Source organism: Leiobunum rupestre, chromosome 1 (assembly GCF_980474605.1).
Source record: "Leiobunum rupestre chromosome 1, qqLeiRupe1.1.hap1, whole genome shotgun sequence".
In the NCBI taxonomy this organism is placed as follows: domain Eukaryota; kingdom Metazoa; phylum Arthropoda; class Arachnida; order Opiliones; family Sclerosomatidae; genus Leiobunum; species Leiobunum rupestre.
Genome location: NC_143384.1, coordinates 36,945,480 through 36,969,192, shown reverse-complemented (window position 1 = coordinate 36,969,192; position 23,713 = coordinate 36,945,480). Strand labels below are relative to the sequence as shown.

The 23,713-nt window shown below is 34.2% G+C and overlaps 1 protein-coding gene across 3 annotated transcripts in view; it reads right to left on the bottom strand.

Moving 5' to 3' along the window:
- Positions 1-3,094: 3,094 nt before the first annotated feature.
- LOC149962262 (uncharacterized) overlaps positions 3,095-23,713 on the bottom strand; it is a 119,415-nt gene continuing 98,796 nt past the window's right edge. For all 3 annotated transcript variants that reach the window (XM_090167599.1, XM_090167597.1, XM_090167598.1), the window contains 2 exons: positions 16,307-16,457; positions 3,095-3,973 (listed from right to left, as the gene is read on the bottom strand). In XM_090167599.1, the coding sequence (XP_090023725.1) occupies positions 3,624-3,973; positions 16,307-16,457 (501 nt within the window). In that variant the 3' untranslated portion in view covers positions 3,095-3,623. The remainder of the gene's footprint in view (positions 3,974-16,306; positions 16,458-23,713) is intronic.

Sequence of the window (23,713 nt, the reverse complement as noted above, 5' to 3'; positions counted from 1 at the left end):
GCCGAACAAGACATTTCAAAATAAATTAAACTTGCAAAAATACCTAAAACACTTCCTTTTTTGCGTCTTCTCAAACTCTAATCTAGCGCGCGCCGGAGATACTACTAGCGCCATCAAACGCCCGGGAATTGTGGACATTCTCGGCGAATAAAATCGTACCACGGATTTTTTAAAGAGAGGCGCCTCTCTGTAGCGAAGCGACTTTACACTCTCTGCTTAAACCTAACAAACATCAAGGTGAACGCATTGAGTTGGGAATAAATAGAGGTACAACTAAATCTGGCTGGCACGGGACCAATTTCGTTCAATATGGAGACTTTTTCAACTATATCGTTCAACCGTGGCGGCATCTGTCTCTAGTGGTGGAAACTATATTGCAATTGAATTCTTACGCGAATCATATAACTTTACAAAATATAGATGGCGCTACCGTTTAATTATAAAGATGAATTTCGTACAGTCTTCTCAGAACAGGTCCGGCATAACCATGGCAACCGAAATCGTAATTGTAATTCTAGGAGTATTATTCCCAATTCAATGGGTGAACGCAGCGGGCCTTTAAGTTGTGTTGCTCCTAGGTTTAACAGAATTTGTCTGCTTTGTTAACTTAGAAAGATTAACCGATAAATTAATAGGTTTTCTCACTAAATACTTTCTTGATGACAGTAAGGATATGGTGGCGCTCATGTTTTGGGCTGAAAAACGTCTATACACGAATATGAAACTCGTAAAAATTCGGATTAAACAAAAACACTAAAAAAATTTATGAAATTTTCCAAGTTTTTAGAGAATTTTAAATTATTAATCTGTTGGCGCCATCTGGTAACACTTCAAGTATTTAAAAAGTGACCTAAAATGGCTTTACCTCTCCGTGAAAGGATCTTCTACCTCGTCACAAGTGTACAATGGCGGAGTCTTCATGTTGGTTACCTTTAGGTAACTCTAGTAATGCCTTCATTTTGAAAAATAACTTAAAAACCCAACAACAAATAATTATATATATTTTTTTAACTTTTATTACCATTGAATAATATACAGTATTTTTATTTTCGTCGAGTGTTTATGTTTTTCACAGGCAAATGAATGTCCATTTTTTGTGGGAGGTCGTATTTGGAGGTCAATTTCTACGTGACTCCATCAAATGAAAGACTTAGAGGGGGGCGGGAAACAGGGGTAACGTTTTTTTTCATTTATTTAACTTTCACAGTTTTTTTCTTCATTGTCCAAAATATATTTATTCGTAACACAAAAACCGCAACGAAGGCTATCTGGCTTACGTTCAATTTCTACCAAGCGTCGAAAAATTTCTAAGTTGTCACCCAAAAACGTTTTTGCACAAAATGAAACGACAATTAATTAGGCTATATTTAGAGTTCTCGGCGGGTGACTAATTGGGGAGGGGGGAATTCTGCCTAAATTTTGGTATTTTAGGCTTTAAATCAATACTAAAATCGGTGTCGTAATCGTGTGGATTCTTAAGTTAATTTATTCTAAATTTAAAAATTAATTAATAATTAGTAATTATTAAATATTAATTAATTTAATTTAATGTTAATTTCAATCGGCCGATCGTAGTTATTTAATTATAATGAGTCATTCAAGGTCATTAAAATATAAACATTTAAATTTAATTGTATCTACCATTTATTCATGGTCGTATAAAATAAATTTAAATTAACGTTAATTCAATTTAACCTAAAATTGAATCAGAAAATATAAGTTAAATTCTTTCAAAGTTTAAAGTTTGATTGACTATTTTTCTAAAAAACCCGAATTTTTATTAAAATTATAGAAATATATAAAATTAATAAATTTAATAAAATTAATAAATTTAATAAAATTAATAAATTTAATAAAATTAATAAATTTAATAAAATTAATAAATTTAATAAAATTAATAAATTTAATAAAATTAATAAATTTAATAAAATTAATAAGTTTAATAAAATTAATAAATTTAATAAAATTAATAAATTTAATAAAATTAATAAATTTAATAAAATTAATAAATTTAATAAAATTAATAAATTTAATTAAATTAATAAATTTAATTAAATTAATAAATTTAATTAAATTAATAAATTTAATAAAATTAATAAATTTAATAAAATTAATAAATTTAATAAAATTAATAAATTTAATAAAATTAATAAATTTAATAAAATTAATAAATTTAATAAAATTAATAAATTTAATAAAATTAATAAATTTAATAAAATGTAAATTTAATTTTGCATTTATGAAATTTTGTCATGAGAAATTCTTTAGTTTTTCACTTTATATTAAAAACAAATAGTACTGGATTATTAATTAATTCTTTTATTATTTACGACACCTATTTTAGTTTTGATTTAATTGTTGCGTGTGCTTTTTCAACTGGAGTCTATTCTTTAAATCTCCAAAAATTGTACATTTAACAGGACTCGTTTATAAAATTTGATTTATATAATATATTATTTTTTTCGTGAATTTTTTTGTTTCGTCTAAATTACAATATATGAACGGAAAACTATTTTTTACTTCTTTATTTTTTGTCTTAAGATTTTTAGGCCTAACATGTTTTTTTATATCCCCGAGAAAACAACTTTTAAGGAGTTCGATAAACCGATTTTTTTCAAGTTTATTTTAAATTTTTTTTTTATTTGTGACAGCAATAGTTACAAGTAAACCAACACTTAATGTCATATTTGATTTTTATTAACTCGGTACGTGAGAGTCCCTTTAAGCTTGCTACCGTCAAAAATTGACCAATGACAATATTTTTGAAGGTCATATGGAGGTTATAGTCTCGTGAATTTTGTTTTGAAATTAAATATTGATCGAGTGTTTTACGTTTTTTGACCAATGAGAAGATTTTTGAAATTTTTTTAAGGTCATACGAAGGTTATTTTTGGCCAATGAGAAATTTCTCTTGAACTAAAATAATAGGTTGAACTTTATGTTGAAGATATTGATTGACGGTTTTTAAATTTAATTTAATTTAAATTTAATTTTGTCGAATTTAATATTGACCAATTAGCGTGGTAAATTTTCGAATGTCATATGGAAGTTTTTTTTTGACAAATCAGAAATTTAATAACAGACTTAGTGGTAATTCGAAAATTCACGCTTGTTCTGTGATATGTGTATTAAGTACATATTAAATAACGTGGAATTCAAATGAAAGTAGCTTCTAGTTAATTAGCGACGTAATTGAATCCACCAATCGTATGTTTCGCAAAATAATTTCAAGTTATTTCATATTATACATAATTTCGAATTAAGAAATAAGAAACTCCGAAAAAAGTTTAGAGGTCGTTCAAGGTCGTGTACAAATAATCAGCTATTTCACGTACTAATATGATATGTAACGTTACCGCAGCCTCAAAACTGTCCACAGCAATTAAAATTGAACAAAAATGTAATCCACCAATCGGAGAGCCGGAAAAGCGTTTGAAGGTCAGTCAAGGTTAAAGGGAGGCGCGCTCGCGAGTAGATAGCTTTGAGAGTGGAATGTTCCATCTATACAAACTCCTAAAAGGTCAACGCTGCTGTTGGGAAAAGATCGCTTTCCCTGGTTCGTATTTGAACGAAGAAGTCCCCTTTAACACTTTATACAAACGTCACTGGGTTTGGCCGTGACGTCACAGCAATCTCACCGGCGATTGGCTGTCGTCGTCTGTCGCGCTGTTTCCGATTCGCCAGTACTCCTTGGGCAACTGTCGCGCGCCTTGAGCCAGCTCCTCCAAGCGGTCGCCGCTCATCAAGCGCATGCGCTCTTCATTGGTGGGCGTGTCCTCGTCGTCTTCCACATTGTCGTACTCCTGTTGTAGGCCCAGGTCGTCCGCTTCGTTCGATAAGTTAGGCTCGTATTGGTAGCTGAGAATTCTCTCGCCAGGCGGCGTTCTTCTTAAGCGAGGCCCCAAATTGCTCATGCCCAGTTGAGAGGCTTCTAATGGAGAGCTGTACCAACTGCCCCAGTCGTCGGCGAATACTGAAAATTCAAATCAATTTAGATCTATTAAATCTTATTTATAAATATTTTATTTTATTACCATGGCGAATAATATTATTATTTACTAATAAACAAAAGATCTGCTACTTCATGGTTTTTTTTTAAATCTTTTGTTTATTAGTAAATACTATAATATTAAATCTTAAAAAATAATAATAATAATAATAATAACCTTGGCTAATACCCTTGGCACCACCTTAGGCCCTTGGATTAAATAACCTTACAGCATATGTAACATAATTACTCATAAGTATGCCACTAGCTCTATTTCTTCACTAACGGTTTGTTTCACAGATATTGCGTCATCCGTACCTTACGTAATATTTGACGTCATATTTGACGTCATCGAATCTCAAATGCCGATAATGCCGTCGTATAATTAGCTCTACGTATGATAAATCGACGGCCATTATTTTAGTAAACAAACCGGTTTGAACAACCAAGGCTTGGGAGCTAAAATATAGTGTCAAGTTCTGCTAATGTAATTAATTTGCAAATTAATGAAGTTTTCGGAGACTCACGTTCTAAAATAAATTTGCATTGTCAAATAAAAGAATCAGGTTTATTGGAAAAAATAGTTGAAATTCAGGTTGAGCTTTTCTGGGGCATCTACAAGGTTGGAGTCTTTGCAGATTCTTTTGAGCCTAGGCCTAACTCTTCTAGGCTCGGTATGGGTTTTAAAAACGCTGGTGGAATATCCCACTTCGACGACTTGTTCCATTTTCGGAAAGCGATCACTGAACCGTATTGGTCATTTTCCTTTTATTTTTCTAAACTACTCATTATTTAACTTCATCCGCACAAACCGAGCGAGTTTATAAATTTCAATAAAGCTACATTGGGCTGACTAAAATTCCGACGCAAAAAATTCCTTCTCAATTTCGAGGTTTTCCATTGGCTTAAATAAATATGTTACTAGCCAAAAGTGTGACTCCCAAAATTACTAGGATTAATAAAAAGGTTAAAATCTAACGTAGTCCACCTTTTTCCTGTTCGTGGTGAAACAAAACGTTAGTGAATATTTTTGAATGGAATCAGGGCCGGATTAACCAATAGGCCGAATAGGCCTGGGCCTAGGGCACCAAGCCTACAAGGGGCACCAAGAGGGTTCGAAAAAAATAAAAGTACAAAACTTTAATCATTTGCTTTTCACAAAATATTTTCCGGAGTTATTTTAGTAAATGCATCCACCCCTATGAACCAAAAACGTTTGATTGTCACATTCTCTGACGGACTGCCGTCTAGCCCCTGACGTCTGACGACATACTAAATCTGGCAGCAAAATTAATTTTCCTTCCATTTCTCAATTATAAATTGAGGAAGCGCCTAGCTCGCTTCGCTCGCTATTGAAAGGGGGGCACCAAAATTAACTTGGGCCTAGGGCCCCATAAAGTCTTAATCCGGCCCTGAATCGAATAAAGGTACAGTGGCATACTTATGTGTAATTATGTTACATATGCTTACAGGGATAGTTCTCTGGGGTACAATATTTGCTCCAGACGTACCCTGGTGGCCAGAATTGTCATCGACCGGAAGTCTCGATTTTACCGATACACGGGGGAAAAATTGCAAAGGGGGTGCAATCGCGATTTTATTCTGCTATTATTTGTACCTTTTAATACGCATGTTTGATGAAATTTTTATTTTTGTAGGCCAAGGCCTATCTATTGAAAACTTGTTTACAGTTTGAAAGCCTATAAACAATTAAACGAGAAATTAGTTGATGCACATAAATGGCTTAAAAACAATAAAAAAAAGGTCGCTTACAGTATTTATTTCCCACAATTAACCACTAAGGTACTGAACACGATTGAATATTTCAATTTCAAATGTTATATTAGAACAAACCGTTGGAAAAATATTAAATTCGCCGAAAGCCGCCGCGAGATGGCGACGTGTCAAGAAATCTTGTTTCGGATCTGTATCGGTAAAGGGGGTAAAATTGTGGGGACGGCAAAAATATCTGGCAGCCTCGTTTCAAACAAACCTCTTCAACTCGTAGTATGGTAAAATGTATTTAATCTATGTTAGCCCAAGTCATCAAGCGACTTATAATGCCTTGGCTGGGTTACAATGCGTAGGAGGGTGGTGGCAAGCCCTTCATGCCACTAGAGCCAACATCTTCCTACACTAACTATTACCGTTAACCTCGACAAGTTTCTACGCTTCAATATTAATCAAGTAATTAACTGATAATATATAGTTATATAAGAGTAACGTAATACGAATAAGTATTCCAGTCCATTGATATATTTTATTATCCACGACTGGCGCCCCACTATTACGGATTTCCGTTGCTAAGCAACGAGATTTGAAATGATTAATTGTTAGGCTTAACGTATCGTTTCTTGTTGTTATTACGATACTTATGTCAAAGTGACCTAAGACCCAAAGCGTTCGAGAACGCTATATGAAGTGAAAGGAGAGTGTAGAAGATAGGGTTAAGAATACGCCATCAAAATTTTACATTTTCGCTACTCCAGCGCCACCAAGTATGGCTTTTTAAAACGTATCTCCCTAGACAAATTATCCCATAGACCAAAGAGAACACTTCCAGTGCATAGCTATCTATTTGGTTTTGTAGTCGATGGTGAGACTTGCTTTCAGGAGGTATTTCGATGATGCTATTATATTGCTCCAAAAGTTTGTCACTTTGGGAATATTTTACTGAATGACGTCATCACAAGAAGAAAATTTCCTCATAGCGAGGCGCTGTCAAAGGCCACGTGTGACGCGTTATCAAGCGGACGCAAAACGGTGACGAAGCCCATAATGCAGTCTGTCTTGTGAATAGTGTCACACTTATGTAACAATATCATACACTTATGGTATTTCAAAAGACACACTTTTGGCTCTTATGCCACCTGTATTATGAAAAGGCCCCTGTTATTAGAGATGGCCATGAATCTATCCTACTCTTCGAAAAAAACGACTTTACTGGAGAGGGTGGTGCCATCTATTAAGGCCAAAATAGTTCTCCCAATTCCAATTTCTCCCAATCCCATTTCTCCCAATTCCCATTTCTCCCAATCCAATTTTCCACAATCCTATTCGTCCCAATCCCATTTGTCCCAAAATAGTTATCCCAAATCCCATTTGTCCCAAAATTACACTTGTTATAAACATGAATCTAACTTTTATTTTAATATGCAAGTACATCAAATTTTGCCCATATGAATATGGTAAACCTAACCTAACCTAACCTAACCTAACCTAACGCCAAGTCAATTCACATATGGGCCCCTTCCTATTTTAGTAGACAATGTCGTCAAAAAATATAATGCCGTCAAAATGTTACGCTGTATTTTTTTCGACATATCGACTCGTACCGATGAGATCTAAAACCGCGCAATTACCATATATTTGGAAAATAATGATTGGGAGAAAGGGGAATCCATATTTTTGGGAATATTGATCGTTGGGAGAAATGGGAATCAATTTTTTTGGGAAACTTGATCGTTGGGAAAAATGGGAATACATATTTTTGGGTTAAATGAACTCCGGTTCGGAGAAATGGAATTGGGACAAATGGGACACCATGTTTTTGGGAGAACTGAAAACTTTGGGAGAAGGTCAAATTGGGTTAAATGGGAACATACCTCTATTAATGTCAAAGGAAGCCATTATTTAAAGTAGCCTATTGATAACGTCGTCAGAGAGCCATTGTAGAGTATTATAGTTAGACAACTTATACTCTATTTAGTGGCCTTTAACCTAACTTATATATCCCATGTAAAAATTTTGTTTATAATTGCTATATTTTATGTTATTGACCAGTTTACAAACGATCCAATCAACGCGAGGGGTACCTGTAAGTACCGCCTTTTTAATTTCGAGGCTAGCGACATCTATTGAAAAAAGAGCTACTTCACGTCGACCAGTCACTTGCTTTAACAGTTATGCCATTAGATGTCGATCCTAGATGGCGCCAACCGTCTCAAACGTACAAATTTTAATATATTTTAAAACGACGAAAAATATTGATTTCTTGATATTTCTTTTCATGTCGGTTTTTCCCCCGAGTTTTTTTTGTCTGTTAAAATAGTGTTAGAAGTTGTAATACACCAATAAATCTTTATTCTCTTCCCGATATAAAGTGTAAATCGGTGCCATCTAGTGTAAATAAAAGCGTTAAAATCGAACCTCTCAGGGCTACCCTCGAAATGTTTGTTTCCCCGAAGCGATTTGTGATCCGTTCTTTTACTGTTCCAAAACCGGGGTGCATTAAGTTAACATGAATGGTACTGAAATGAGTTCCAATTATTATTACTTTTAAATCTTAATTTGTAACGTGAATGTTTTAAGGGTGCTGCCATCTTGAATTCTTCTTGTAAACTACCTACAAAGCAATAGAACGATGACGTCAATCTTTCTTACTTCCGATTTGGAAAAACCATCAATTAAAGGAGATGCCAAGAAATCTAACAAATCTTCGATCAAATCTAAGATTTCTTATTATTTTAACATAGAACACGCGTTATTTTGATTTCTCAGATTTTTCGCATTTCAACGACTTACGCTACACTTTGGTGAGGTTCTATTTGTTGAATTTCTGGCAATTGTATGTCACCTCAAATTGAAGGTACTTTAGGTCATTTAAAAAGGTATTTTAAGGCATTTTAAGTTATCATGGCTGAATGTTTGGGTTATTTTCGATTGTGTCTCAATTTGAGGTATTTTAGCTTGTGTCTCAATTTGAGGTATTTTAGCTTGTGTCTCAATTTGAGGTATTTTAGCTTGTGTCTCAATTTGAGGTATTTAGCTTGTGTCTCAATTTGAGGTATTTTAGCTTGTGTCTCAATTTGAGATATTTTAGCTTGTGTCTCAATTTGAGGTATTTTAGCTTGGGTCTCAATTTGAGGTATTTTAGCTTGGGTCTCAATTTGAGGTATTTTAGCTTGTGTCTCAATTTGAGGTATTTAGCTTGTGTCTCAATTTGAGGTATTTTAGCTTGGGTCTCAATTTGAGGTATTTTAGCTTGTGTCTCAATTTGAGATATTTTAGCTTGTGTCTCAATTTGAGGTATTTAAGCCTGGGTCTCAATTTGAGGTATTTTAGCTTGTGTCTCAATTTGAGGTATTTTAGCTTGGGTCTCAATTTGAGGTACTTTAGCTTGGGTCTCAATTTGAGGTACTTTAGCTTGGGTCTCAATTTGAGGTATTTTAGCTTGGGTCTCAATTTGAGGTATTTTAGCTTGCGTCTCAATTTTAGGCTAAGGTTAGGTTACGTTAAGGTCAGATTATATTGAATTAGGTTAAGATATCTTAAGGTTAAGTTAGGTTAGATTACTATTAGTTTAAATTACGTTACTATACAAATACTAAGTTCCTTTGCTTGAAAAATTACTTCGCGTAACGAGATAGCTTTGTATTATATTATATTAAGGCTTTTGTTTGTTCAAACGCCTTAAAGCAAGCACAATTGATATTGAGAACAGACGAACCGGGGAGAGCAGGTAACGAATCTTCAAGAGAAGTAATAGCTCAAGCCCGATGATGGCTTGGAAATTGCCTCTCAGTCAGTAGCCGAGAGAGACCTCTAATCCCCAGAAGAGAAAACCTCTTTCAACGTAGTTTTTCCCCTTCGGCTTTTTCGCTATATCCTCTCCGTTTCCTGGTATTGGCCAGCACGACATAAACCTCTTACGCCGCGATGGCCGCGAGGGTTGACAAGGAGGGACAGTCGAGTGCTCAATAACTGCGGTGTCACAGCAGTCGCGATACATCAAAGAGTGCTTAGGAAAAATAATTATACGTTTCGTTTTGGGAAGTTTTTCCGCTATCTTCGGTTGCTCGGATGGGCCTTTCAATTGGACGCCGGATTGTTGGAGGTTGCCGACTTAAAGCTTGTTTCTTCCGAAGGATGAAGTTTAATAGAACGAAGAACTGTTTTTGTTGTTAAAAGATTTATGTATAATTAATTTGTGATCAGCAAATTAAATAAATGTTTCTAAACTGGAATATCTTGCACATTCTACGAAACCATAGTCGTTCAGATTGGTCCAAAACACTTTTGTGGTCTTTATTATTCAATAAAAAACCTAATTTAATTTTTTTATTATATTACTTAATTTAATTTAATTTAATTTAATACTTTATTTAATTTTTATTTAATTTAATTTTATTACTTTATTTAATTTTATTACTTTATTTAATTTTATTACTCTATTTAATTTTATTACTTTATTTAATTTTATTACTTTATTTAATTTTATTACTTTATTTAATTTTATTACTTTATTTAATTTTATTATTTTATTTAATTTTATTACTTTATTTAATTTTATTACTTTATTTAATTTTATTACTTTATTTCATTTTATTACTTTATTTCATTTTATTACTTTATTTCATTTTATTACTTTATTTCAATTTATTACTTTATTTCATTTTATTACTTTATTTCATTTTATTACTTTTTTCATTTTATTACTTTTTTCATTTAATTATTTTATTTTATTACTTTATTTCCTTTTATTATTTTATTACATTACTTTATTTCCTTTTATTATTTTATTACATTACTTTATTAAATTAATTATTTTATTTTATTACTTTAATTTAATTGTTTTATTATATATTATATTTTTATTTTATTTTATTTTATTATATTATATTATATTATGTTATATAATATTTCTATTCTATTTTAATTATGTTATATAATATTTCTATTTTATTTTAATTATGTTATATAATATTTCTATTTTATTTTAATTATGTTATATAATATTTCTATTTTATTTTAATTATGTTATATAATATTTCTATTTTATTTTAATTATGTTATATAATATTTCTATTTTATTTTAATTATGTTATATAATATTTCTATTTTATTTTAATTATGTTATATAATATTTATATTTTATTTTAATTATGTTATATACTATTTCTATTTTAGTTTAATTATTCATTAATAATGGCTTATTAATTAATAACTAATGGGAATAAATTAATTTAAATATAAAATGTCAAAAACAGGTTTATAACAAGTTGAGGCAAACTGCTAATAACAAGAATTAATTTAATTAAAATTAATTTAATAAATACTAGTTTACGTGCTGCAACAAAAATAATTACTTTATAATTAATACTTATTGAACTACATTTTTCTGGATTATGTTTGTTTTCGGAAATCTCTCAAATTGGTGTTTAGCAAAAGCCAAAATATATTTATTTCTTTCAGGGAGAATAAGACTATGTTGAGACGGGCATCGTAGTTCAGTTCAACCTCGTGTGGGTTTCAATCGCGTCAGAAGACGTCAGTGTTTTAGGGAACTAATTAGATTTGACCATTAGTTTGCTCATGATTTGACTGTAATTTAAGGGGAGGAATTGCGAATAGTACCGCTAGAATGGTAAAATCAATTTGCCTTCGCGAAACAAATTTTTCAACATTGAGATCTCTATCATTTGTCGGTGGCGCCATCCACTGTTAGCGGCGGGAACTATATCCTAGGAGAATGACTTTTTCAAATACTCCACCTTGAAAGTGATAGATGGCGCCACCGTATAATGACGGTTGAGTGCGCCGACTCAAAATTTCAGAATTTCTTTCGCGAAGCCACGACTGCCATTCTAGCGGTACTATTCCCAATAGGCGCTTAAATAAAACATCCTTCAAGGAAATCGCCAAAAAGTAATATTTCCGAGAGCCAGTACCTACAAGGACTGTTTATATAGTGCTTGTGGAAATAATGGAAACTTTTCATCTGTAAACAGAACGTCGTGTTTTTTCCAAGCCTTAATAATTATGTCAAAAAAGCTACCTGGTTAAAAGGGAACACTTGTTGCATACCGTACAGGTGAAAAGTTTCCATTATTGTTGAAATAATGGAAACTTCACTTGTACGGTATCAAAGATAATATTAACGACCGAAAACTATCGCCACGCCACCTTTCGTTCTCCATTGAAACCTAGATAGGTAACGGCTAAAGCAGACGATATTAGTTTTTCCTCATCGTTATTCGTAAATTTGACTTTATATATTATATATATCATTATATATTATATTATATTATTTCAACAAGCACTATACAGGGTGGAAGCCTCTGCCGTGGTCCAGCCTCGCTACTTCGCCTAGTACACCAGAGTGCTGCGGGTCGAACACTTCTACAGGCGCTGGTATTCCACAAATAGACCAATGGCATAATTAGAAGCGCATCTTTATAAAATCGCCCGAAAAAGCATTTGGAGGATGCGTTTCTCCCATTGGTCTATTTTTAGACTAGGAAAAGTACCGAGGCTGGACCACGACTGAGGCATCCAATTCTCCCATTGGTCTATTTTTAGACTAGGAAAAGTACCGAGGCTGGACCACGACTGAGGCATCCAATTCTCCCATTGGTCTATTTTTGACCTACCAGCGCCTGTAGAAGTGTTTCCCCCGCAGCACTCTAGTGTACTAGGAGAAGTACTGAAGCTGGACCACGGCTGAGGCTTCCAATTCTCCCATTGGTCTATTTTTGGCCTACCAGCGCCTGTAGAAGTGTTCCACCCGCAGCACTCGGGTGTACTAGGAGAAGTACCGAGGCTGAACCACGGCTGAGGCTTCCACCCTGTATAAACAGTGATTTGCGGGTCCTGACTCTCGTAAATATTACTTCGCAATTTCTTTGAAAAGGTTTTATTGAAGCGTCTATTCAATCGAGTAGACAGTGACGTTGGATTGGAAGCAAATCTAAAAGTCGACTCCACGTTGGCATTCTCTCCGAGTAGAAATAAATAAATACATTCTTGGAAAATATTTAATTTGTTTAGTTTGAATGTCTTTGGATTTAATTCACGCGAATTGTTCTGTTTGACTTCTGTTTACGGATCGAAGTCCTTTATCTTCAGTTAATCATTTGTCTAAGCCGGAAGAATTTGCTCTATTGTTTCCGCAACTTGTTCCTTGTCTTTGTTGGCGATCTTTTCAATTCTTCGTGTCTCGTTCGGGGAACTTTCGGTTGACGTCATCCTCTCGAAGGGGGAAGCTGGCACGCTACCCCCCCCCTTCGAGCCATGGTCATCATCTGGCGCAAATATGTCCATTTCGTGGCATCTTGGACGATTAATTACTGGACCCGAAACCAAATGGCGCACTTGGTGCTTTTACGGCAGTGCCGCTTGTAGCGCCGTAGTGTCAAGTATTGGAAAGATTTATCTCCAAATACTAAACACGTGCCCAATATTAGCGGCCAACGTTAGGCCTAGCGTTTTTAGCTCGTCACTGTCGTCAAACTTACACCTTTATTTCCATTTTGACTAGGCATTTTTAAATTTATAATCTATTTAAACCTTCACGCAAACTATATATGCAAAAACATTAAACTTCCTGTTTAAATTAATTAAATCATTAAACTTTCATTTTTATTCCAATACAATTATTACTGAATAATCTAAAGCCTATTAAAATTCCAAAAGCCTCACTTCTTTTAAAAACAGCGGAGCAGACGACGGAACGCGGGTCATCTGACATTTTTACGCGTGTGTTTTGTATTTGGATATAAATATTTCGCGATTCTCTCGGTAGGAGCGCTGACGGGCGATGCAAATTGTGGAACCGGGGATTTGGCTTAGGTTTCGAGTCCAGTAATTATTCGTCACAGGTGGCATGGGGGAAGCATCTTTTGAAGTGGAGGGAAAATAATCGTACAAAACCGATTGACTCTCTGTTGGGCTTTACTCAAGATGAGTGGGACCCGCCAATAATCGCGTTGCCATACGTACTATCATATTATAAATCGTACTATTATTTTGAGATCGTACTGTTACTACTGTATAGCACCAAAACGTACCATATTTCTAACCTATTGTACTATAATGGTACTATTTTTATATTTAATATTATTAAATTATTTAATTATTTAATTAAATTATTTAATTCATTATTCATTAAAATAATGAACAGTATAGGTAAAGCTACGTAGTTTTTTCGTTCAGGCGACGTTAAAGTGTTGCCAGACCACTCGATAGTCGATACCATAGAAATCAGTAATTCTAATCGGCGCGCGCTGCAATATTTCAAAAAACGTTCTATTTAGATATTCCGATTTCTATGGTCGATACTGACTACATCCACTCCCCACGAGAACAGTTATCTGCATGTTTACCACAATTGCTGTTGTTGTACTATATTTTTTTACCCTTTGTACAATAATTCGGTCAGAACAATCTGGCAACGCTGCGCGTCAGTGACTTAAAGCAACTGTTGGCCCGACGTGAAGTAGCTCTTTTTTCAACAGATGTCGCTAGCGTCGAAATCAAAACAAGATACTTAAGCTGCATTATGACCTAAAAGTACCCCTCGCGTTGATTAACTCGTTTGTTAAATTATAGTATTTTTTAACGTGGGATATATAATTTAGGTTAAATTAACAAAGTAGAAGATAAGTTGTCTAATTATAATAATTATAAATGGTTCCCTGACGACGTTATTGTTTCGCTATTTTGAATTTTAGCTTCCTTTTCCATTAATAGATGGCACCACGCTCTCCAATAAAGTCATTTTTTCGAAGAATCAGATAGATTCATGGCCATCTCTAATAACAAGGGCCTTATCATAATACCGGTGGCAATGATTGAGCCGACAGTTGCTTTAATAACCTGGAAAAAACTAAAACAAGAATGGAGGAAAAATAATATTTAATAACCCCTTTTACACCTTTGTATTCATCTCGTCTGAGTAAATATTTCTGTTAAATATACTAGTGATATTTTAGGGACGTTTAGCAATATGATAACGTTTGAAAAATTTTGTACCCTGCGGCACTCGTCTCAAAGAGCCACTCTGTTTTAAAAGAGTGCACCTCGGTACGGCAAATATAAACCTTTAAGCCTTTAAACCTTTATGTCACCAAACTAACAAGGATACATCCCGAAGTGTAACCCACCGATTTTGTTCAAACTCGTAAAATTTTCCCATTGAAAATAACATGGTATTTTGACCTCAAATTGATCAAAAGTTGATCAATTTTGATGTTTTTTTTGTAAATTTTTATCTATTTTTTCAATTTTAGGCATTTTCGAAATTTTATATTCGTTCAAATTTTTCACAGGGGGTCCTAGGAATCGGTCAGAATCCCATGTTATTTTCAATGGGAAAATTTCGATTTGTTGTTGCCAAAAACATTTTTCGTTGCCATGGCAAAACGGTTGCCCATTGAATTAATTCCCTTTAGGATTTTTCAAGTTACATGAAGGTCTACCAATCCCCCGAATTTGAACAAAATCGGTGGGTTATACTTCGGGATGTCTCCTTGTAAGTGCTATACTTAAAGGGAGTATGAACTTTCATATTTATGATGGATTGACGAATTTCACATAACTGACACCAAGTTTAACAGAAGCTAGGGGAGATTGGCGCTATTTAGCAGACGATTTTTCGTACTCCCTTTACAAGAAAGTGCTTCTAGAGGTAAGCAAAACCTTTCAGCAATTCTAAGGGAACAGCGACCTCTATTTGTGGTAACGCGTATTAAAATACGTAATGTCCAACATAACGAAAGCGGTAGTTGCGAGGGTAGTTGGAATGGTTAAAATAATTAATCGGATTAAAACGATTCCCACAGTTGCGTTCTCTGAATAGAGATAATAATTATGATAGATCAGATAACAGATTATCCACATTTACGTCCAGATATTATCAAATTAGTCGATACGGGTCAAAATGCAAACCAGTCTAAATTTATCACGAACCGACAGATAAGCGAGTCACAGTTATAGATGTGACATATCCCTCGATTCAATTCATTTTGAAATTTTTATTTCTATTTATTTTGATTTGTTTTCCAGAAGATTATAAATATACTAAACGTAGAAGTCAGATAACTATTCAGCTATTATAGCAGCTCAGTTCAGATCGATTAGTTGAGATAATGAATCAGATTCAGAGGTTGTTTGAGATCCAATTGCTTGGTAAGGGGATATAATGATCTGATTAAAGGCTTTAAAAGTCGCTCGATGACTTAGGCCTAGGGTGGTGCCTTGGGTATTAGCCTAGCCTAGCTGACTTACTGATTGTCTTCGGATATCTGAATTTACAACCCGAATCATCTAATCAGGTGTCCATTGGAAGCACTAGCCAAATGCTTGTTATTATTATTATTATTATTATTAATAATATTATTATTTAGGATTGGTAAAGCCGGCAAATTCTTTGTCCTTTTAAATTCACCTCTGTTAAGTGTATTTTCTCTATCGAATTATTTATCAGATTAATGAATTTAATTATTGGAGAATACCTACATTACAAAATAGGTAACCCCTTTCATTAAGTTTATAAATTCTTCTTTAATGGTTAATCAATTAACAACTTTCTCAACTGACCTTTTTTGGATTGCGAAGCGAATGGAACGCACTTCCCGTAGCGCACGCTCCCGGGTGCCGGAAGTGACGTAAACGAACAGTGCAATCTGGATCCGGAGCAGTCGCAGTCCGGATCTGACTTGCATCTCTTGAACCGCAGTCTCGTGCAACTCTGCAAAACGGAAAGAGATTGACTAAAATTTGCGATCACTTATCAGCTTAAATGTAATAATCTCCGGTATGTCCTAATTTACAACTCGACCGTTCTTCGACAAACTGCGAAATATGGAAGGGTTTAGAGAAATTGTGAGCGGAAACTGGGAAACCTTTCGTGTTTCACTTACGCGCGTTTTTGTCAAATTGAAAACAGAAATAACGCTTGTTTCTGTCATCAGAAACGGAGAAATGACGCTTGTTTTTGTCAAATCAGAAACGGAGAAATGACGAGTGTTTTTGTCAAATCAGAAACGGAGAAATGACGAGTGTTTTTGTCAAATCAGAAACGGAGAAATGACGAGTGTTTTTGTCATCAGAAACGGAGAAATGACGCTTGTTTTTGTCAAATCAGAAACGGAGAAATGACGAGTGTTTTTGTCAAATCAGAAACGGAGAAATGACGAGTGTTTTTGTCAAATCAGTAACGGAGAAATGACGAGTGTTTTTGTCATCAGAAACGGAGAAATGACGAGTGTTTTTGTCAAATCAGAAACGGAGAAATGACGAGTGTTTTTGTCATCAGAAACGGAGAAATGACGCTTGTTTTTGTCAAATCAGAAACGGAGAAATGACGAGTGTTTTTGTCAAATCAGTAACGGAGAAATGACGAGTGTTTTTGTCATCAGAAACGGAGAAATGACGCTTGTTTTTGTCAAATCAGAAACGGAGAAATGACGAGTGTTTTTGTCAAATCAGAAACGGAGAAATGACGAGTGTTTTTGTCAAATCAGAAACGGAGAAATGACGAGTGTTTTTGTCATCAGAAACGGAGAAATGACGCTTGTTTTTGTCAAATCAGAAACGGAGAAATGACGAGTGTTTTTTTGCAAATCAGAAACTGGGAAATGACGCTTGTTTTTGTCAAATCAGAAACGGAGAAATGACGAGTGTTTTTGTCAAATCAGAAACGGAGAAATGACGAGTGTTTTTGTCATCAGAAACGGAGAAATGACGAGTGTTTTTGTCAAATCAGAAACGGAGAAATGACGAGTGTTTTTTTTGCAAATCAGAAACTGGGAAATGACGCTTGTTTTTGTCAAATCAGAAACGGAGAAATCGAAAACTGAGAGATGGCGCTTGTTTTGGTCAAATCGGAAACGGAAAGGTGATGGTACACTGATGATGGGGAGTGATAAGCATTCTCCCCAAGTAGAACTATATTCACTCTTGGTACATATGGGAGGAAAACTCCTGTCTTTCTACACCGGAGAACAGAACTAGGTGCAGAGATGACGTCATTGTTGCCAATCCTTTCCCCCCAGCACGACGGATGTCTCTCCCCCAACAGGAAATCAAAGCGAATAACATTCCACGTTTAGAGATTTCCGTAAGACCGAAGAAATCCGGACTATATTCCTTATCTGAGGACTGACAGCCGTTTTAACCTCGGGTTACGCGTAAAGTGAAACGTCGCAACGGCGGAATGTTCCCCCGTCGCCGCTTCCCCTCTCCGTTCGGGATTCGAGAATTCTGTTTTTATTTCAATTCGGGCGTTTCGCAAAAGCCACCTTTTCAACGAAACTGTCAGAGAGAGAAAAATTCTTTTCAAACGATTTCTTGGTAGTTTGATATTGAATGAAGATACGATATTATTTTTATCGAGTTTACTGGAAAAATGGAAGCTTTACGAAAATGTTTCATTTTTTTCATTTTTATATTTCATATTTTTTACTCTACGTTTGTCTTTGGAAATTCATTGTAGATCGTACAATTAATAGAGGGGAGTGAGACGTATTATCAAACTAGGATTTGTTAGAATACAAATTTAGTAGAATTTTAAATTAGTGGAATATAAATTTATTGGAATATAAATTTAGTTGATTATAAATTTAGTGGAATATAAATTTAGTGGGATATAAATTTAGTGGGAAATAAATTTATTGGAATATAAATTTAGTGGGAGATAAATTTAGTTGATTATAAATTTATTGGAATATAAATTTAGTTGATTATAAATTTAGTTGATTATAAATTTATTGGAATATAAATTTAGTTGATTATAAATTTAGTTGATTATAAATTTAGTTGATTATAAATTTATTGGAATATAAATTTAGTTGATTATAAATTTAGTTGATTATAAATTTATTGGAATACAAATTTAGTTGATTATAAATTTATTGGAATATAAATTTAGTTGATTATAAATTTATTGGAATATAAATTTAGTTGATTATAAATTTATTGGAATATAAATTTAGTTGATTATAAATTTAGTGGAATATAAATTTAGTTGATTATAAATTTAGTGGAATATAAATTTAGTTGATTAGAAATTTAGTGGAATTTGAATTTAGTGAAATACAAATTTAGTGGAATTTGAATTTAGTGAAATACAAATTTAGTGGAATTTAAATTTAGTGGAATTTAAATTTAGTGGATTATAAATTTAATGTATTATAAATTTAGTGGATTATAAATTTAATGTATTATAAATTTAGTGGATTATAAATTTAATGTATTATAAATTTATTGGATTATAAATTTAGAGGAATACCAATTTAGTCGAAAATAAATTTAGTGGAATACAAATTTAGTTGAATGTCAGGCGCAAATGTATTTGGTGTACTTAAAGGCCAACTACATAGTTATTCGGTTTACTCTGTATTTTAGTGGAAGTTGGATGCTTGCATAGCACATGTGTTTTGCAGCGAGCCAGCTTCCAGTGAAAGACAGAGAAAATCGAATAACTGTGTAGTCAGATTTTAAATTTTCCACATGATTGATATTACTTTATACGACAAAGTATATCAATTGATCCATGGCTTTATATTTTAAGTCTTTCTTACGAATCGAACGCTAGAATAACGAGTGTAAAAAAAATCTTACATAGTACACGCGGACGAAAATATTCGGAACATAGTAGCTGTGCTAGCTTCGCTCGTCCAATTAACTTGTTCAGTTAGCATAGAGCCACGTGGATTTTTTATAAATCAAAAAATCCAGCTGTTTAGGAGCTTCTCTCGTTGACCGCTACATGGCTCTGTGCACATTGAAAAGGCGAACTAAATATTATATGTGAAAAATCGTTTAAAGACTGGAACTTTATGGGTTTAATGTAATTATAATTGGTAAATAAATCGGTCTATTAAAGCAAGTGGCGGCTCGACGTGAAGTAGCTCTTTTTTTTTCAATAGATATCGCTAGCGTCGAAATAAAAAAGGCGGTACTTATAGGTACCACTCGCATTGATTGGATCGTTTGTCCATAACATAAATTACAGCAATTATAAACAATATTTTACGTGGGATATATAATTTAGGTTAAACGCCACTAAATAGAGTATAAGTTGTCTAACTCTAATACTCAACAATGATTCTCTGACGACGTTTTCATTTGGCTATTTTGAATTTTAGCTTCCTTGGCCATAAATAGAAGGCACCACACTCCAGTAAAGTGGCGTTTTTCCAAGAATCGGATAGATTCATGGCTATCTCTAATAACAGGGGCCTTTTCATAATACAGGTGGCAATGACAGAGCCGTTACTTGCTTTAAATTAGAAATGGTGTTATTAAAAAACCTAAATTTGGGTTTAATTCCGTGTCGCTCCTCCGAATGCATTTACTCCAATTTCCAATGTGAGGACAGATGGTTGGAAAATTCGATTACTGAGTACTGACGACGACGGTTAAATTGCGTCACAGAGTAAAGGTCTGTCGTCAAAGTAAACAACTGGTGTCTTGTCTTTAAAATAAATCAAATAAACTGTCAGGTTATTGTTGAAATATTCAATCTATCTTAAATAAAACTCCTTAAATCGCATTATTTGTTGCGTTGTATCTCACTCTATTTGAGGTCAGAGTGGCAGTTGGCGGCCATCGAAGGTACTCAATCTGTACGGAGCACGCACCGACATATCCTAGTGGACACCGGCGTACTCCAAGAAATTTTACACTATTCTAACTGAAAATATTGTTCAGAGTAGAACCGGTTAGCACTGAACCTGTTTTATCTTAAGATATGGCCCACCAGTGTACTCCAATATTCCCTAATACTTCTTAAACTATTCTATTCTAATTAAAAATATTGTTGAGAGTAGAACCGGTTAGCACTGAACCTGTACTAACTGACGATATTTCCCACCAGTGTAATCCAACAACACCACTATATTTTTGTCAAATATACAATCTAACATAAAATATTTCCCCAAGCAAAAACCAGTTAGTACTGAACATATACAAATTTACCACATTGCACACCAGTGCATTCCAACAATACCCCATTTTTTCGACTTTCTTCAATCTAATTAAAATATTTTTCCGAGCAAAACTAGTTACTAATGCATATGTCCTATTGGGCACTAGTGTAATTGAACTATACTCCAATATTTTCAACTACTATTTAGTCTAATATAAAATATTGCCCTCGTGGAAAAACCAGTTAGTAAAAGTAACACCAGAAGTGTATTAATAAATATCTTACGAGATAAGTATTTGACTGCCCATCCTGATAATATTAATCGCTTCAAAACGCTTTACATCACGAAAATGATTTATTAATGTATAAATATTTATTATATTGTAACAATAAAATAAATTGTAACAATATAATAAATTGTAACAATATAATAAATTGTAACAATATAATAAATTGTAACAATATAATAAATTGTAACAATATAATAAATTGTAACAATATAATAAATTGTAACAATATAATAAATTGTAACAATATAATAAATTGTAACAATATAATAAATTGTAACAATATAATAAATTGTAACAATATAATAAATTGTAACAATATAATAAATTGTAACAATATAATAAATTGTAACAATATAATAAATTGTAACAATATAATAAATTGTAACAATATAATAAATTGTAACAATATAATAAATTGTAACAATATAATAAATTGTAACAATATAATAAATTGTAACAATATAATAAATTGTAACAATATAATAAATTGTAACAATATAATAAATTGTAACAATATTATACACTTATGTTAGTACATATCTTCCTGTGCAGTGTAATGAATAGTTCTCTCGTAAGAGCCATATTATAGACTTCTGGTAACATCCCTGAGCATCAGCGTAATACTTGCGTCAGATACTAGCGTCTAATTGGAAACACAGCTCCTAAAGTAAATCCAGATGAGGTTTGCCAAATGTGAGTTGGAGCAGAGCGTGCGGAGAGGGATTTGTCGGAAATCCCGCTCCTTCCTTTGACTTAGTGGCGGCTCAACACGCCTCCGACTCCGTTATTTGTGTGTCCCTCCCGCACTCCCCCCCCCCCACGTCACTCGTGGTCCTGGGAGGGTCAATATTGCCCTCTCTCGGGAAGAGACAGCGACCAAACCGTAAAATAACCTTCTGTAAATTGAAGTCGTATATTGTCCCCTAATGACAAGTGATGTAGGCCACGACTTTTCACCCTGTCACTTGGCACTGTTCCGGAAGCTTGTTGCTTTTGTTATATTTGGATCCAGATTATTTTTAACCACGCAGAAAAATTAATTATTTATATTTTTGATTGGATTATTACACTGAAACGTAATACCCCTATTGTCATTCGTTTTGATTGGAATAAGAATTTTGGATCCAAAGAAAAACGTTAAATATTTATCTTTCTCGGAAACCTTCAATGAGATTTTGTTCTTTTAATTTCCGGAGAATTAACATAAATTTCAAGAAAATAAACAATTTACTCCTTCTGACCAGGGTTAAACATACGGCACTAGTCACGGCATTTGACTACTAAAATAAATGCTCTGATTACTAAAATTAATCGAAATCTGGGAACTCACTAGTCAATTTGACTATTGAAAAATTTATCTAAATATTCATAAATAATGGCGAACATCATCATTCATCAATCCCATTTTATTTAAAAAAAATCACATCACGTAACTCAAGTGATAATAAACTCCTATTTTAATTCTGGCGGGTAAAGCAAAAGGTTGGCTGTCCTTCTTGTTTTTATACCCCCATTTTAACCCCCACTAGTCAGTGACTACTAAAATAAATTAAGATAGGAGGCTCACTAGTCAGGCCACGGCCAACTTTGATCTATCGCGCTACAGCGGCCAACACATTCGTCGTGATTTTAATAAACTGTAGGAGTTCAGCGCCACGCTCGTTTTTATATTTACTTCAATGCAAAAACCATTCTAAAAATAATATTCCGCTAGGGGCGGTCAAACCATACACATATCTTTTGCTCATAGGTTAACATAGAAACTCTTCTTACCCTACTCCGAAATCCCGGAACAAGCGAAAAGCAACATCCTATTAAAGGCTATTATAGAAAGTGCTATTCTGTTATATTACGGTAACGTTAGCATTATCAAAACCTCAAAGAATCAAGTAAGCCTTGGTCTAAATAAGTTATGGTTTTAAGATTGTATATCCCGCCCAACAATTTAATCTCGAGTAAATATCCAATTTGAAATTGCAGCTTTCGTTCGACCGATAATCGATGAAAGCGGTGGTTGTGGAAAATGAAAATGTTAACTTTCGCTACCTTTCACAAACAGCATCTCATCGCGCGTGTTATTTTAAAAGATATTTTTATCTGCCGAAAACGTATACGCTATTTTAAATCCATTTCCAATAAGCAGCCTAGCGGACGGGACAAACTCCGATATATATTCAATTAGCCCGGTAAGAAACAGCGCCAGCGCCCTCGCGCGGGATCCGCTCTACGCGCCTCGACGATTCCCCCCCCCCTCTCCCGCCACCCGCAAAAATCCGTTAAAACTCTTGCAATCCGAAAGAACTTGGCTTTTCCCTGCAAATCTTTCCAGCTGTTGCGTTTCGCTGGACGTTTTACCTCCCTACCCTTCTTCGCGAGTCCCGCTTTATCCCTTTTCGTACACCTCCGGATATATCTGCTCCATTACTAAGAAGGCGCTCTCTCCCTCCGCGCGTGGGTGTATTCCCCCAACATTTGCTGTTTCGTAGGAGGATTTTTTCACGCGTTGCTGGATAACGCGACAGCTGTGTTGAGGATGATTTTGCCAGGTTTCCCCCTTTACCCCATTATTTCCTTCCGTGCAAGTCCCCCCGCCTCAGCTTGCCGTGTGCGAGCGTTGTACTTTTGTAGCCTGGACGCGTCTAGTAATTCCCCCCAACTTAAAGATTAAAGTCCGAGAAAGGGTTTGCCGGGATTTCGTTTGGAAATCCTTGCCTCCCCCGAGTTATAGTACTGATTGGCTAGGTGTGTGCGAGCGTTGCGAGGGGTGGGGAAACGATTTATTGA